The sequence below is a fragment of the Xenopus laevis genome, chromosome 7S, assembly GCF_017654675.1.
Source record: "Xenopus laevis strain J_2021 chromosome 7S, Xenopus_laevis_v10.1, whole genome shotgun sequence".
Classification (NCBI taxonomy): domain Eukaryota; kingdom Metazoa; phylum Chordata; class Amphibia; order Anura; family Pipidae; genus Xenopus; species Xenopus laevis.
Window position 1 is genome coordinate 86,127,278 of NC_054384.1, and position 18,094 is coordinate 86,145,371.

At 36.9% G+C, this 18,094-nt stretch overlaps 1 protein-coding gene across 7 annotated transcripts in view; it reads right to left on the reverse strand.

The window, feature by feature from the left end:
• chd5.S (chromodomain helicase DNA binding protein 5 S homeolog) overlaps positions 1 to 18,094 on the reverse strand; it is a 133,582-nt gene that overhangs the window by 31,271 nt on the left and 84,217 nt on the right. For all 7 annotated transcript variants that reach the window (XM_041571481.1, XM_018227958.2, XM_041571479.1 and 4 more), the window contains exons 16-28: positions 17,670 to 17,807; positions 17,117 to 17,238; positions 12,761 to 12,934; positions 11,840 to 11,981; positions 11,330 to 11,461; positions 10,737 to 10,854; positions 8,135 to 8,259; positions 7,194 to 7,449; positions 5,452 to 5,493; positions 4,958 to 5,130; positions 4,461 to 4,635; positions 3,611 to 3,697; positions 1,292 to 1,380 (exon numbers count right to left, since the gene is read on the reverse strand). In XM_041571481.1, the coding sequence (XP_041427415.1) occupies positions 1,292 to 1,380; positions 3,611 to 3,697; positions 4,461 to 4,635; positions 4,958 to 5,130; positions 5,452 to 5,493; positions 7,194 to 7,449; positions 8,135 to 8,259; positions 10,737 to 10,854; positions 11,330 to 11,461; positions 11,840 to 11,981; positions 12,761 to 12,934; positions 17,117 to 17,238; positions 17,670 to 17,807 (1,773 nt within the window). The remainder of the gene's footprint in view (positions 1 to 1,291; positions 1,381 to 3,610; positions 3,698 to 4,460; positions 4,636 to 4,957; positions 5,131 to 5,451; positions 5,494 to 7,193; positions 7,450 to 8,134; positions 8,260 to 10,736; positions 10,855 to 11,329; positions 11,462 to 11,839; positions 11,982 to 12,760; positions 12,935 to 17,116; positions 17,239 to 17,669; positions 17,808 to 18,094) is intronic.

Genomic DNA, 18,094 nt, shown 5'->3' on the forward strand with positions numbered 1-18,094 from the left:
AATTTGCCTCCCAATACTGCTCCATTCTCCTTACATGTTGAGAAGAAGTATAATAGCACAGCAGAGTTGTACATCTAATTCTTCTCTAACAAGTCACTGCAGAAATGAAACATGTGCTGCTGAAGCCAGGTCCAGATTGGCTTCAAATGAACATGCTCTGTATAAATCACTTACTTTGCACACTGTCTCCCTTTTGCACCCCAATATAAACCATAGACCAGGCATGTCCAAAGTCAGGCCAGGGGGCCAATTGCGGCCCATTTTCAAATTTACACCGGCCCTGCATCATGAAATTAATAATAATGTGGCCCCCCCCAGCACAGTGCAATCAGGAATCGAGTAGCCGTAGCAGTAATATTTGGGCACATTAGTGAAATGATCTGCCACTTGGTCTATACTGCTGCCTGTGTGCTGAAGGTGTTAGCAATAGACACGTACTGGCACTGAGTGATGCACCGATCTCCCATTCTTCTTTAGGGCTGAAGGTGCAATAGACATACTGACGTGCCATTACAGTGAAATAAAGACATATGCGAGAGCGATGCGTCACTACATGTCGTTAACGCGTCTATTGCTAACACCTTCAGCACACAGGCAGCAGTATAGACCAAGTGGCAGATCATTTCACTAATCATGTGCAAAAATATTACTGCTACGGCTACACAATTTCTTGTTTAAATGACGCGTGAAGATTAAGTCCAAACAGACCCCACTTCTCCACTCCCTAAACTCCATGTACACGTCCATCTCCAGGAGTGAATGATCCTAATCACAAGCTAGCTACATCGGAATTTTCATCTCACTAAATCTGGCCCTTGTTGCAAAAAGTTTGGACACCCCTGCCATAGACCTTTGACCACCCCCATTTATGATGAGCGGCATTAGGTAAAAATGTAGACGCCCCCTCCCACCCCTAAGTTGCACCTCATTCAGAAGGTAGAGAGTGGTGACGGCTGCACAACGGTGCCCTGTACTAACAGCCGTCCCCATGGTTATTGTACTATGTAATTCTGGGATGCACTGCATGGCAATGGTGTGTTTATGTGAATTTTCTTTGTGATACAAATTACAGAAATGGATTAAAGGATTTTGTCAACAATTGTAGAAAATCATAAAAATTGCTGTAAATGATTTCTTGGAAAGCTAAACCCTAACTATCAGTTATAATTCTGCTTTATTAGTTTTAGTGCCAATAACCAATCATTGCTATTTGCTCACTGATTGTTTGTTTAGTTAAAAATAGTCAAAATAGTTGAAAATCATAATTAGCCTCCAAAACGTATTTCTTTACCTCAATGTTTCCTCCAACTCTTGCCAGAAGTGGGGGAAGTGGTTTATCTCTGTCACTCTTTAATTGCCGTCGAGACTGCCTTCTGCCACCTGCAAATACATTTTAGAGGAAAACTTTACCTGAAAATGTTTGAAGTGACACCAAGGGGGTTATTTATCAAAATCCGATTTTTTTTTTTTGATTCTTTAAATAAAAAAAGTCCGTCAAAAAAGTCCAACCAAACTAGAATCCACAATTCAGGAAAAATTATCACTTTTTCGTATTGTCTTTCGAAAAGGCCAAATTGTTTTGCGTTTAACGCCCAAAAACCACCAAAAATTTAGCGTTTTCACAAAAACTCAGAACATTTTATTAGGGTTAAAACATCTTCAAATGGTTAAGGGGACATCTGCCATTGACTTTTACATGAATTCGGCAGGTTTTAGATTCAGACTTGGAACAGGTTTTACGGCGTCAAAGCAGGCGTGCCTTACTAAACAACCCAAAAGAGAACAGAGTCTGAAATTTATGGAAATGTACAAAACTTAGAAAATTAATTGGACAAATCTTGGGTTAACTTAAAACATTTCAGGGTGCTTCCCCAGCTTAATTTCTGTGCCATGCATTAGGAATGGGGCACTAGTAGAAAATACTCAATTAAGTACATAAGGCAGATTTTCTTACCCAACTGATTCATTTGCACCAATATGGCCACATTCCTTTGTTCTAAAACACATCAGATTGGAACACTATATACCGTAACTTTATCCCATCCTACTGCTGTTAATAGACAAAAATGTCAGAGAGGGACATTGGCCTGGTGCTCTCACATAAGATAAAAGGCCCCCATACATGGGCCGATAAAATCTGCAGACAGACCAAGACAGCAGCTTATTGGCCCGTGTGTGGGGCCTAAGGGCTTCCCTGATTGATAGGACCGCTTAAAAAATCCCGTAGGATCGCGGGCGCATCTGTGCGTCTATGCGGTCCCGCAATCTGAAAGCCCGTATAAAATCCATTATGATCCGATCGTTGGACCCTAGGGCCCACAATCGGATAAGCCCGATATCGCCCACTTCAATGTGGGGATATCGGGGAGAGATCCGGTCGTTAGGCGATCTACATCTATGGCCACCTTTAGGGCCAGATTCAATTCAGTGACAAACAGTTATCACATGGTTTATCATGTGAAAACGCAGGGAGGAGATTCAGTTTGTGGAGAAAAAACTTCTAATTCAGTTCCATTTTTTCCCATAGTCTTTTATAAAGTTTTCATGTGATAAACCAAGTTTAATAATTTAATATTATAAATATACTACTAGGTTGTGCAGTTAGATGTTTAAACATAAAAATGAATAAGGCTTGCCATAGATCACAACCATGAAGATTCTTCTTTGTGTTTTAATGTTTGTCAGGTGGTGGAACTTTATGTATAGAAGCGTGCACATGCCAGTAAAATCTAAGAATCGCAGCCAGTGCAACACACTGAGAGAAGAGAGCAGTCTGCAGTTAGAAGTGTCAGAACCGTGGTGACTTAAAATCGATTTTCTTAATAAACTAACCATTAAGTATATTAAGAAATGAATGCTGCACTTAGTTTGAAGGTGTCTGTATCACAATTAAAGTGCACCTAACACAGCATAATTGTTTCCCTCAAAGAAGGTGCAGGTGCAGGGTAACACTTGATAAAGGGCATATAGGCCCGAAACATGTCGTGTACAAGTAGTCAAGTAATAAAAAGATAACCACAGCATTATATGCTTGCAGAGTGCTCTCCTCATTTCTTTACAAATCAAGTTACAGATATCAGGATACCGGTGACCTGATCGAGGAAAGTTGCACCCCTTTTCCTGAACCAAGCGGGCGGAGCGTTTTGGGATATTATACTTTCTGAAGGTGCAGGTTAATAGAGCCAGCACTCCATTTGGGGTAAACAATACTATTTCTGGCAGAAAATGCCTATAGTGACATCTATGTTCCTAGTGCAGGCAGCCATGTTGGGTGATGCACATGTGCATAATGAGTCCTCCAGCTCGCTCATTATGTGCATGTGTGTGATGTAACATCGGAGGGGAGGAATAGATCGATCCTACATCACACGCATGAGCATAATGGGCAAGGTGTGAAACTCATTTACTAAGCACACTGCTTATGTCCCAACATGGCCACCTGCGCCTGCCTTCCGTTGTCTGCGGCATAGCATTTGCTAGCGGCATTTTCTGCTAAAAATGCCTCTGGTGGGGGAATCAATTTCGCTGTAAAATAGCCCTTTCAGAAAAACATTAAAATATATTAAAATCACATGACTGTCATGCACCACAGGGCACTGCTCCCTCTGACCTTCAGGCTTCTCTTCAAAATCCTCATCCTCATCTTCTGAACCAACTGAATACTCTGAGTGGTTGTCAGACAGGTCATCTTGCCATTCTGTAAAAAAAGGAGATGTTTTAGGCTGTAAGTTGCAAAGTAACTGCAAAAATGAATTGACTGTACTTAATAAATGTTATTTCTTATTATTCTGTGAAAGACAACAAATGGTTATCAGGTTTGAAAGTGCAAAGTAATGGCAATTATGTGCTTACTGTATATAATTTTAAAAAATCGAATCTCTAGGCTAATCTAAGTGTCTATAAAATATTTTAACTGCATTCAATAAAGGTTTAATTTTAGTCCTTAATTCATATAATATTTTAGCTGTATTTAAAAAAATTCTTATTTCTAGGCCTAAATATCTATATTGTTGTCTTCATGATAGGCAATGCTACTGGGAGGCAGCTGGAAAACATTATGGCACAGTATGAGAGACCTGTATGATTTTTCAGTGAGAGAATAGTCTTTTATTCAGACAGGCAATAAGAACAGGGCTGTGTTGGAGCTAAAAGCACTGACCCTTGCTACAAGACCCTAAATACAAGTACTGTATTTACTGAATGATCAATAAGTGGTGCAAAATAAATTTGAAACCTATGGTTAACTAAGGTTTCAAGTCAAATGGCATTGAGGGACTGGTGTTATAAGTAACAGTGTTTTCACCAATGCTTTCGCAAAGCTCTTTTCCACATTAAAATGATTTCTTCCAGTGTGAAAAAGAGCTTGACCCAATAAAACAAGAAGATGGAGTTCCACTGGTATAAATTAGTATAGTGTCTATTACATAATCCCATGCATGCTTATTTAGTAAGGGCAGCACCTTGGTCCTCTTGTGAGGCATCATTGTAGTTGACCTGCTTGCGAATGCGCTTCCCTTTGCCGAGATTCCTGGCAAGATCTTCCTGCTGTTGCTCATAATGATGACGAAGCAGCTTTTCCCAATAATCTGGATCAACATTCTCTTCCTGTTTAATTATTTCTCGTTCCACTTCCTCCTAATCATGATCAGGATAATAGGTATCAGACAGAAACAAAAACATACACAAGAAAAAGAAAGTTCATTCAGCACTAAATTGTGGTGTAGTAACTTGATTGTAGCTCCCCAAATAGATCCACTCTGCCCAAGTAAAGCATCACACCTCAACAAAAGTTTCTACAAGCTCATCTGAAACTGTAGACCACTTGGCTCAAGAATATGCTTCAATAAAAAGCCTTCCTGCTCTGTGTTTATGATCCCTTTACACATGCAGAAAGGTAAGCTACCCTGTCCACATCAGACACTCAACAAAACTGATTTAGAAATGAAGACTCTTTTACCACACCATCTTCTTCCCGCACAACATACTGGGCCACTTTAAAAGAACTTAGATATTCGTTCATATTTTGGATATCCGTATCTTCGGTTGCATTTTGGTTTCGGTCCAAAAGTTTTGAAATGGCAGCATCATCATAGTGGATAACACTGCTGTCTTCCACATCCTTGTTATCACCTGTGAGATACAGTGCAGAAAGCTGCCATCATTTTCAGATCCTATATTTGCCAGGGCATTAAAGGCACTGTGATCAGTTTAAGGGGAATTTACCTCCTCTTTAAAAAGACAGGTTAGTAAGAAGGCATGAATTGTTCATATGTTGTGATACACACAAACACATCAGTGCATACATGCAGGAAAGTTATTTATACACAGGAAGTTATGCTACTGCTATAGTACTTTACAGGGCAATTTAATACAATTTGAACTGGGGAATCCCTCACAGATTACCAATTGTTTGAATTCTATCACAGTTATTATGCACATAATTGTGCTCACCAGTTTTCTTGTACGCGGTTAAGGTACCACAATGCTGGTCAGCTGGAAAAAGAAGAGAGAGAGACCATGATAAAATAATGTTATTACTGAAGTAGAGGCATACATACTGTATACTGAGCACATGAGTGGCACACTTTGTAGTGGATTATGGCTCAATTTGCTAATTTTTGACAAACAGTCAACTCAACTCTAATTCAGCTGCAAATAGTAATCAATAGCATGGGTAGCCATTTTAATCAAGAATAAAATCATAGAAGAGAAAGGGATGGATGATACGTTCTAACAGAAGTGCATGCAGTGATCTAAATGCATTAAAACACTCTAATATTAATTTCTCTAGCACAGGAGGACATTTGGGTCAATGCAATAACCCGTGTCATTAAAATCACACATCTCTACAGCCACTTACAGCTTACAATAGCTACTTCCATATCCGTTGCTATGGGTTAATGTAAGTTTGCCCGTGTTGATAACTGAACACTTTTAACACTGAAGTTTTCTTTATAGTTGAATAATACACAAATGATCTAATTTGCAAGTTACAGCATTGAGAGAGGTTGAAGCATCTCATTGTCATAAGGCTTACAATATAAAGGGTACATTTATGGCCTGGTACCATTTTACCATGTAGTTCTAGTGCTAAATGTAGATATATGAACTCAAGTGGAATCAATGTATACTCCTTATTTTGGCAATTACCTGTATATGTGGTGACAAACTGCAACAGTTGAAATAATGTTGCTAGCAAGCTCAAATTTTATAGAAAGAAAGCCTGAACCTGAATGCCTGGTTTGTTTATCATGTGGCAGCTCATCTATGGCTGGAGTTTCACAACAAAGAATATTGTGTTTAAAAAATGAAAGATTTGAAATTAGAACAAGTAAATGAGTGAACAGAAAGAGCCACCACTTGGTGAACTGACTGCACTAGAAGTTTAAGGAGAAAGAAAGGTTATACCACTGGGGCACTGTGCCAAATGTTAGAATGCCTCCCCCCAGTGTTTAAAAATACGTGCTTGTTAGCTGGTGCTCCTGTTACCACAAAACTGCACCAACCTTGCAACCTTTCCGGATTCATTCAAACATATGGATATTGCTCATCAGCTAATATGCTACACTCCAGGGGCCAACAGCACACAAAGAATGCTCCTGTATTGTTTAGCTTGTGGTTGCATTGTTGACATAAGTTAGAACTTGACCATCACCAAAACATTAGTGAAACTCAACAGAGGGCAATATAATGTAATTAATGGCAAATATTGATATATTTAATGTAAGATGGCACATCTGGAATCCCTGTGGGCGAAGGTTTTCTTCAACGCATTCATTACTTTGGGCTCCCGTAAGTTATAAAGTAGGCCTGCTTACAAATAGCAAAGTCAGTCCTGTAAATGGTATAGCTGAACCACACAGGGGGTAACTGAGTAAGATGGTATAAGCCAGTGGGAGCAATAGAATCCTAAAAAGTGATAGCTCCAAAACCCAACTGTTAACAGATATACAGATATGCAAGTGAGATGTGGCATGTATAGGATAAATAAATAAATAAATAAAAAAAGTTGAAATACATGTTTGATTAGGGTCCCAGGCACTTTCACTAGCCAATACCATCTGGTGTCAGCTGTTTTTTCAAATAGGCCAAGGATGATATCACTTCACTGAATAAATTGCTTTATATTTATTTACAGATCCTTAATTGAAAATGTATCAATGATCAAATTCTGCTAACACCTATCTTCTTACCAATTTGTTTCTTAATACTCTCGCCTTCAACATCATCTTTAAACAGTTCCTCAGTGCCGAATTTTAAAATATCATCCAATTCTTGCTTTGACATAGACCCCGATTTAGACCCAAGTCCTGGCCGCACGACCAAGTGGGTCAACATCATTTTCCTCTTTGCCACCTGTGTGATTCTCTCTTCTACAGAGGCTCTAGTGACAAACCGGTAGATCATCACTTTTTTATTCTGCCCGATCCTGTGAGCTCTGCTGAATGCCTGTAAAATTAAAACATAGATGCAAAATGTGACAAACCCCCTCCTGAAAAATAATGAACAGTCATTCAGAAATAAGTCAAAGAAAATATTTTAGGAAGAAAGAAAAATTCCAATAATAAAACACTTTATCCCTCAGTGGAAACCTTTTAACTGATTTTGTTTGCATTTCCCTTACAGTTTTTACGTGTGTAAATTAATCACTAATTTCCTGCTATTTTACTTCAATAAAAATACTTTATCTTCTGATTTATATGGGTATAAGTAATTATACAAGTATTGACAGTGAATTGCCACTGTTAAGTTTTAAGGTTTAATTTAGTTCATATTAATTAATGCAATACAGTGACATTAGCACTGCTGAAAATTATATATAAAATAGGAAAGAAAATAGGCAACATATAAGTTCATATGAGGCATCATGTCTGTTAATGCTAGATATCATGGAGAACCCCATGCTGAAAGAAACACTACAGTAAAACTGTGGGTCTAATAAGAATACAAATATGTGCAGTGCACCCTGGCAATATTGAATTCAATAATTAATAAAATCAATACCAGTAATCAGTTATTAAAAAAATGAAATCAATGGGAAAATACAAGAAGGGAAGAAAGAATGAAGGCATATGCATCCTAGCTATTGAGGGAAAACATCTCATACAAAACCAATGCTAAATAATTGATTGACCTGTATGTCATTGTGAGGGTTCCAGTCTGAGTCATAAATTATTACAGTATCAGCAGTAGCTAAATTTATACCCAGACCTCCAGCTCGAGTGGACAGGAGAAAGCAGAATTGCTGAGCACCGGGAGCTAAAAGAGAGAAAAGAAAGAGCGAATATGACTAATAGTGTTAAATAAGTCTCTCACCTATAAGCACTCATGGGTAACGTCACTAAAAATATTTTATATTCTTTTCAGACTGAGCTGAAATTGGATAAAAGTTCAGTCCCACTGACTCTGATATATCAGTGGGCAAAATTATCAGGATTGAAAAAATTGAATAGGTATATTTCTGTAAATCAATGAGTTTCAGAATCTAATAAAAAAAGCTGATAATCGTGGTCTAAAATGTATCACTGTGTTAGACATGCATACAATATTTTGTACCTCTGAATAGGGTTGTTTAAATGGCAGATATATATTACTAAAATAAATACCATGGTTTACCCAGCAATAAATGAAGATATAACACACACTTCTCTGTGTAACACTATATAATCCTTTAACTATGAAGCCTCTCTGAGGATAAGTGGGGCTCGTCACTTCCCCTTTGGCAACAGTGAACTACCCCACGAGTGCTAAATAACTGATGTGTTCAGTAAATGAAGTTAATTAGAGGGTGCAGCCTATGGAATATTGATAATATATACCAGGTTCTAGAAACATGCTGCCATATTTGAAATATTGTATACACCTATTTTATATGTGTGAGCTTTTAACCTCTATAAAACAACCACTTCCATTATTTTTAGCACCATAACTAAGCCTATGCCTGGACACGGACTGGATGTATAATATGAGTTTAAAACCCACAGGCTCACCTGTATTAAACACTGGTAAGGGCATAATGAAATCTGTGCTGGCCTCCTCCATCACTAGTGTAAGTATCCAATTCACAAGTAACAATGATGAGGTGTGAATGAATCACTTCTGATAAAAGGGTGTATAAGCAAATAAGTGATACAAACTTGAACATGTTTAGCACTCAAGGTACCCTGATAAGCTGTTATGTAAGGCCAAGAGTGAGGTGGCTCATATTCCCATTGATACTTTATTCAAAAGAAAAGGACCCTCTACCAACAGAATCCCTTTGATTGCCACTGTATGGAAATAGGCACGGTAGTTAGGAAGTATTGGACCATTGTATAAAATTATCCCTCCACCTCTAAAATATTTACTACATTCTCTTTATTTGCTTATTGCCAAGGCAAGAACCAACTCTAAAATATGTATTAAATCTCCTTATTGGTGAGGCAATAAACTGTAAAATCGCAGAAAAATCAGTAGTATCGGAGTGTTGCGGTGTGATTGATTAGCATTATTGAAGGAGCAGCTGTATCACATACTACATTAAGCACAGAAATGTATCTTTCGTGTATACTGTATCTACAAATGTTATATATTTACTGCAGCGCCGTGGAGGGGTGTGTGTATAGATGCTGGGTTTCATTTGGAGGGGTTGAACTTAATGGACTTTGTATTTTTTCAACCCAATTTAACTATGTAACTATTATACTATTTTAAACATAGAAGGAATGTGCTTAAAAAAGTAGTGTTTCAGGGTGGTTTATTGAATATTTCTGCAAAAACTATAGTAATCCAGCTGCCTCCTTTCCCAGGCTGTGCAGGGGATCCAGCAGCACTCAGCATACTGCACTGTTGGATAGGAACCAATCAGCAGCTAGGCTGACCTCATAGGGGACTGAAGCAAGTCTTTACTTGTGTGACTGCAGGGCTGCGAATGGCTGTCCCCCCTTCTACTGTGCTTCTGGAGAGTCCGCTGGGACATGCCCACCCCTCATTTGAAACCTAAGACAGGGACTGTAGCAGATTTATAGGAAGCTCTAATAATAGGGGCCATTTTTAAATATTAAATTTTTAGCCCCAAGTAAAACCAGAACAATGTATTGTTCAATACTGCCTACAATATTAGTTTTTTTTTAAAAAAATATATCCTATATGTTTACTTTAAAACCAAACCAACATCTAAAAACCGACATTGGGCTGAATGTAATTCCGTGTAACAATTACAGGAATATTTTGGAGGAAGTTTCCAGTAAATCGGGTAATATTTAACAGAAACTCCTCCAATGGGAAAATGACTGGATATGGAGGCTTAATACTTTGTCACCCAAAGGCGCATATGAGGCAATAAATAAATAATAATTCCAAGATATTATGGGATGCATGTACTGCTAATATGAATGAATTTTGTTCCAACTATGCCATCTGCTGGTCAGTTTCCAACCAGTCTGACCACCAAGTAGTCAAGGAAGTTGTCATGAGAAATAAAGAGGCTGCTCTGATGTTCTTCTGCTTAGGTAAAAAATGTGAAACCTTTCTCACATCTTTCATAAGCAGACGAACATCAGCCTCTTTCTTTCTCCTGACAACTTACTGTTGTTATGAATTAGATAACCTATGTAAAAGCAACTAGTATTTTATTAAGACTATGCCTTTAATCAAGAATATAAGTCTTTTTAACATCTTGTACAAATCAGCTGTTTTAATAAAGCGCAGTCATAAAATATGAATTCCATAGCTTCTTCAAATTAATACAGTTATACCATTAAATCTGTCAATCGCCTCCTGGCGTAGCCCTCCTGTAATTCCTCCATCTATTCGTTCATATTTATAGCCTTCATATTCTAAAAAATCTTCAAGTAAGTCCAGCATTTTTGTCATCTGCAAAAGAGAAAATTGTGAATGTTGTTTATTTAACACATTTTTTTAATATAAAAAAAAAATAATGAATGTTTCATTGTGACCTGAAAACCTGATCTTGCCTATTGCACTGGCAGCCATCTTTTTGCCTTGGCAGAGAAGCAGATAAGACAGCTGTCCAGGAAAACAGCCAACATTCTAACATTTCTTTTATTCATTTGTTATTTTAAATGTGTTCAGAATGATTGTTTTAATTGTGTAAATGTGAAATCATTAGATATGTAAATTAAAAATATATATAAATATATATGTTCACAGGTTTCATTTATATATGAGTTTGTCTACTTATTTGGTTTCAGAAATGATCATATATATATATATGTAGACAAACGCATATATAAATAAAACCTGTGAAATTAATTATTCACTTGTCAGAAAGTGACTATAAGTTAACAGTTTCCAGTAACTGAAACACTCTATAAATGCCTTTCCAGACCTGAGAAAAAATCAGCACCCTGTGCCCTCCGTCCTTTAGTTTCTTCAGCATTTTTTGTAGAAGCATCAGCTTGCCAGAAGATTTAACCAAAGAATTTCCATCGTATGATCCATTTGGCAAAACTGGGGCCTCCTACAAGACGGGATAGCAAACAAATGTTGAACTGGATCAATGTGAATGCTTAGAACTAAAAAGGAAAAGACAAAAAAGACAGTGCTCTGTCCATTTATTGGCTGATGTAACCTAGCATGTAAGTGTGCCCTTAGTTTGTGTGTGAGTACTGTGAAATGTACAAGCCTGAGGTCGGACCTTAGTATTTAAAACTGCAATTTTATATTTAGGATTTTCCAATGGCACATACAACTAAAAAAGTATATTTTTATTAAAATGGTTTATTTAGATGAAAAAGAGTGAAAAAATGTGTTTTATGCAATATATTCTTATAGAGACTTGCAATAGAAGTCGATATCTATGACACAATAGCATAAGAAGTCTCATATCTATACATACCACAGCAGCAACGGGAAAGAGATAAGGGTGATTACAGCACTTCTTTAGGTCCATCATGATGTTGAGCAATGAAACTTGGTTTCCACCTGCTTTCGAATTCAAAGCCTCAAAGTTTCTTGTTAATATGAACTTATAATACTTCCTGTATCAAAGTCAGTAGAAAGAAATTTCTATAAAAATCTTGGCGAACTGGTACTGAACATAGAACAGTAAAAGGATGTGCCCAGGCAGTATGTCTGAATTGGGCAATATTTGACAGAACAATCCTGAACCAAATCAAGCAAGGATATTGACTGCCCTAAAAAAATTCTGGGGTACCTTGAATAAACTCAACACACCCGTACATGACCCATGCTTCTATATCATTCCAATCTAGTGCTTGGCGCAGAGAGCAGCATCAGGGGGGAGCATTCCTTAATTGACTGCACCTCCTCAATACATCTGAATAATGCACTCGGTCCTGTATTTTTGGGGGGGGGGGATGCCACAGGTCTCTGTGTTTTAAAAAGAAGTGAAGAGATCAGCAGTGTTTCGCCACGGAACTGACGCCCATAGACTTGTATGGCGTTGTGTTGAATTTTTGCAGAAACGAAACGGGTCAAATTCGCCCATCCCTAATCAGCAGCAAAACAAGAATAGCAGAACACTGTACAAAAAAAAGGCTAATTGTGGCCCTTTTTTGCGCTTTGCAAAAGCAAAGGAAGTGTTTGTGCTCATAAATTCAGAGTAAGGATTAGAATTAGTTCACATGCACTCTTATATATCTCACTCAATGATCTTTCTTCAGTTCATTTAGTTCTACTGCATTGTAGCTATTTTGACAAACGTGATATCTGAATACTCTGCATTGAGTTTGCAGTAGCGCATGATAACTGAAAATGACTACATGGTGTTATCCAACAGGTTTTCATATGGACGTACTTTTGCATTTGGCTAAGCTCCACTCGTACTATTAATTCTGTTTTGGCTGGCATGTTCTTAAAGACATCTGCTTTCAGCCGCCTCAGCATGTGGGGTCCCAGCACGTCATGAAGTTTCTTAATTTGGTCTTCCTTGGAGATGTCTGCAAACTCTTCCAAAAACCCTTCTAGGTTACTAAAAAACAAAAAAAATCAGGTTTGCTGAGAAGTTCCCTGCAAGAGCTTCGGCATTTCAGAAGAGATAATATATTAAAAGTCTGTGAGCGCATTAATTAAAAAAAATAGGTTACAGTCATTGTCTCAGAGTTCGGAAAGCTGTATCATAACCTGATAAAGAGCTTCATTAAGCAAGAAAGGATCTAAATAAGCCAGGGCCTAGGCCTACCCTTAGTCCACACCTCTCAGTCTTACTTTTTCCCTCTTGAGACCCTCCCCTCTCTTGTCACTACCCCTCCCCTCCATTGCTCTCCTGTCCGCCGGGGCCGGGCTTGCCAGTCGGGTTGCCTAGGCCTCTCCACCACAGCATACAAAAGCTTCTACTGCATGTTCTGTGTGTTTTTGTGTATATATATATATATATATATATATATATATATATTTATATATATATATATATATATTTATATATATATATATATATATATATATATATATATATATATATATATAAAATCTTCAAAGTGGACCAGCACACCAAATTTTCAATCAAAGAAAAGTTTATTCAAACATCACGATGTTTGAATAAACTTTTCTTTGATTGAAAATTTGGTGTGCTGGTCCACTTTGAAGATTATATGCCTTGATTGACCAAGCACCCACCTCTGTGCAGGTACTTTCAGAACATATATATATATATATATATATATATATATATATATATATATATATATATATATATATATATATATATATATATATATATATATACACATAGCCAAAAGTGACCACCCAGATGAGAGTTCATAAGAACTAAAATCTTCATGCTCCTTGACTGTTGCAGAACTACTTCCACGATGAACTGTGAGATGCTTAGGGATTGACAGAAATATTATAGATTCAGACATTTGACTAGACTGCTAAAACCTTTCCTTTTTAGAACTTTTCTGGTTTTAAAATCCTTTATATGAACAGTATGTTTTGGTCTAATGCTCTGCCTGCATATAGTCTCCTTATTCCATTTTGCATTCAATCTATTTCAGCTACTGTATAAGACATCTTCTTTTGTAACCTGAAAATATATATCTGTCCAAATGTATATATTATAATATAAAATTTATTTGATTACAGGTATTGGGACATTTAGAGGCCCGTTTATGAAGGGAAGAATTTCGAATTCACGTTAGTTTTTTAAAAACCCATAAACTCGAAATTCAACTAATCGCAATTTATTAATAAAATCGAATTTTCTCAACTCGGACAAATGTAATCGACCTGAAAACTCTAAATGAATTTGATTCCAATTGGAACAACTCTAATTGAATTAAAAAACCTTAGAGATTTTTTCTCCGAAAACAACTCGAATGTCAGGAAGCTGCAAACATCACCATATTAATCTCTGGACCTCTCCCATTGATTTATACAGCAATTCGGCAGGTTTAAGGTGGCAAATAGTCAAATTTGAGTTCTTAAAGGGCCAGATTATGATAAATCTCGAAATTCAAATCAAAACTCAAATCAACTTCAAATTTGAGAGTTTTGCCCCTTATAGTACCATATAAAAATGTAACCCTTTGTAATATGTAACAGAAGTAAAATGCTTTCAAAGACATCCTGATATTGAAATATCAGTAAATAAACAGAGAAAATTATAATTGCCCGATAGAGATGGAAATAAGATCAGTTCAGCGTTCTGCTTGAAACCGAGAAAAAATATTCAAAAATAACAATCTATTCTAATAGGCTAAAGGAATGAAGGAGTACAGCAAGGACGATATACTGAAAATATATTAATAACATATTAATAATATCAATGCAGGAAAATGTCTAAAATAAACAGAAAAGATGTATAATGTATGTAAGCTTTAGCATTCAGTTAACCCCCTATTGGTTATTATCATAGGCATGCAGCCTTTACAGGAGAGAGAGATGGGAATGTGCCTTAAGTGATATCTTATCTGTAACAACCCTATCTCAAAGGTAATTTTAATACACAGGGCCTCATTTATCAACACTGGGCAGTAACTCATGGCTATCAATCCAATCTTTGGTTTCATTGTTCTGTCTGCAGATGAAAAAAAAAGTTAATCACTTATTAGTTGCTATGGGTTACTGCCCAGGTGCAAATTTGTCCTGTGTTGGTAAATTAATTTCAATGTATGTCATTGTGATGTACCATGCTGCATAATTAGGCATATGCATAGTATTAAACACGCCTGTCTAGAACTAAAGACTTATTTTCTATGTCTGGGTGCCAGGAGGGTACATATACATTCTCTTTAAAGGGCACCTGTTGGGTAACAATGTTATCCCCAACCAAAGGTGCGGGTTAATAGAGCCCACATTCCAATGAGCAATTTGTGCCACATTTTCTTTATGCACATGCGAGTGACCGGACATGGCTGCTCCCAGCGGGAGCTCCCTCCTGGTGTGGGTAGTGTAGCTCTGATGGGGGGCTTTTAAAAAAAAAAAAACTACTGTAATCCCCAACCGAAATATGGGCTCCCATTAGCCCTCACCCTTGGTTGGGGATACATTTTTACCTAACAGGTGCCCTGTAAATCTCTCTGGACCCAACAAGTTGGGCTATTTCTGCACGAAATGTACTGAAGTAATTTTTGCAAAATGGCATTTGCAAAGCATCTATAATCAATATCCATTCTGTGTGACTCATCGTCTTTCTCATTCTGCTCTAAGAACATGCTATACCTCCCATATATGAATTATTCATATTTTTTTTTATATTTCACAGTTGGCAGGAACTGAGCCTAATAATGTTGACAAGGCTTTGCAATATGCAATTGAAGCCCTAGACAAAGGAACAAAATTACTTGCCAACCACTCTGTAGAAATAGGTTGCAGCCTGTAAAATTCCTTTGCTTTACACTGGTTATATACACTTCCCTTTTTATATATCTTTATATATATCTGTCTGTCTATCTATCATCTCTCTTTATGAAATATATATGAATGGGTATTTTGCACATTGCCCATAACATTTGTTTTTCCATTTGCAAAATTCAAACTAGTTGCTATTTGTAATACCATGTTGGGTACCATGATTTTTAAGCCTGAATGAAAGAAGAATGTATGAAGTTAAAGGGGTGGTTCACCTTTAAAGGACAAGGAAAGGCAAAAAAAATAAAATCCCATTTTTACTTTCTTTAATGAAAAAGAAACCTATCTAGATATACTTTAATTAAAAAATGTGTACCATTTTTATAAGAAACCTGACTGTATGCAGTGAAATTCTCCCTTCATTTACTGCTGTGGATAGGAATTGTCAGATGGTCCCTAACTGCTGAGCAATCATACTTATGAACAGCAGGGGGAGCCCCCGCCTTACTTACCAGCCATGCAGAACTCAAGCAGCTTTGTTTATGACGATCCCTAAGCAGCCCAGACCACACTGAGCATGTGCAGGGTCAGGGTCAGGCAAAGATGTTTAACAAAGTTACAAGATGACAGCCCCCTGTGGCCAACTTTGAAAGCATAACTCATTTGTTCGATTAGGCTTTGTGGTGCAGTAAGTTCATGCTTATGTTTAGTATACAAAATACAGCATTTCTAGCCTTATTCTATTTTAGTATGTTATAGAATGGCCAATTCTAAGCAACTTTTCAATTGGCTTTCATTATTTATTTTTTATAGTTTTATAGTTATTTGCCTTTTTCTTCTGACTCTTTGCAGCTTTCAAATGGGCGTCGCTGACCCCTCTAAAAATCGAAAGGCTCTGTAAGGTTACAAATGTATTGTTATTGCTAATTTTTATTAATCGTCTTTCTATTCAGGCCCTCTCCTATTCATATTTCAGTCTCTTATTCAAATCAGTGCATGGTTGCTAGGGTAATTTGGACCCTAGCTACTGGATTGCTTAAAAATGCTAATTGAAGAGCTGCTGAATAAAAAGCGAAATAACTCAAAAACTGTAAATGATAAAAAAGTAAACCAATTGTAAATTAGCTTAGAATATCACGCTCTACATCATACTAAAAGTTACCTCAAAGGCGAATAACCCCATTAATGCATAGATTCTCCACCATACAAAATCCAATAAGCTGCTAACTTGGTCTGGAGGTGCCATGGTGGCAGTTATTTGTGCCCTGTGTATGGCCAGCTATCGCTACTAACCAGCCACATAATAACGACACAAAGTTATTTACAACACACAAAAATATATAAGAAAAATAAGAAAACTTACTTAAATCGTTCAGGTGTCAGGAAATTGAGAAGATGGAAAAGTTCTTCTAAATTATTCTGAAGCGGAGTTCCAGTTAGCAGCAGTTTATAGTCAATCTTGTAGCTATTTAATACCCTAAAGAACTTAGAAAAAGAAAGTAATGTGGCAGTTGTTCAGAGTAAAAGCAATGTCATGCAGTTTTAGGCATTTTATGTTATTAATACAATTAAAAACAGGAAACAATCCTTAGTATTATACTAAACTTGCCTTCCTTTATCCCATTACCTTATACACCTTTCCTCATTGTAAAGGCAGAAGCCACAAATGAGTTTAAATGAACTGCAAAACATCTGATACTCATAATGACCCAGAACATCTTGCTTGTACAAACCATAAAACCAATCTCTGTCAAAATAACTTGGAAACATGCAAAAGAAAAAACAAAAGTGCCTTATTTATTTTCAATATCAGTGAATGTTACAAAGCTTTAACATAATTTTACATGGTATAAAGAACCCATAAAGTCATACTAAGAGTAGCTAAAGAATGTTTGCTAACCTTAAAAAATACTTACTTTCGATTGGCTGTTTTTCAGCCGGTGTGCCTCATCCACTACAAGGCATGCCCACTCAATAGAACCCAAGATAGCATGATCAATTGTGATTAGCTCGTAAGATGTAAGCAGCACATGAAATTTTATCTGGGCTTCTTTCTAAATAAATATGAAGAGAAATAAACAGAGCAGATAACAAGGTAATTAAAGTATCAGTCTGAACATAGAAGTATATGGCAAATAAATATATAGATAATTCCCACTGCATTGCCCTAATGTAGTTTAAGAGCATATACGGCATTTTGATTTGACATGCTATTTTTTTAAGGAAAACACGTGGCAACAAATTACCTAAAATTACTGCCATTTTCTTCTCTGAGTGACTACAATGGGAATGGTTGCAAGTTGGCAAAAGACAATGCAATTACCTGGGAACGTGGTTGGGT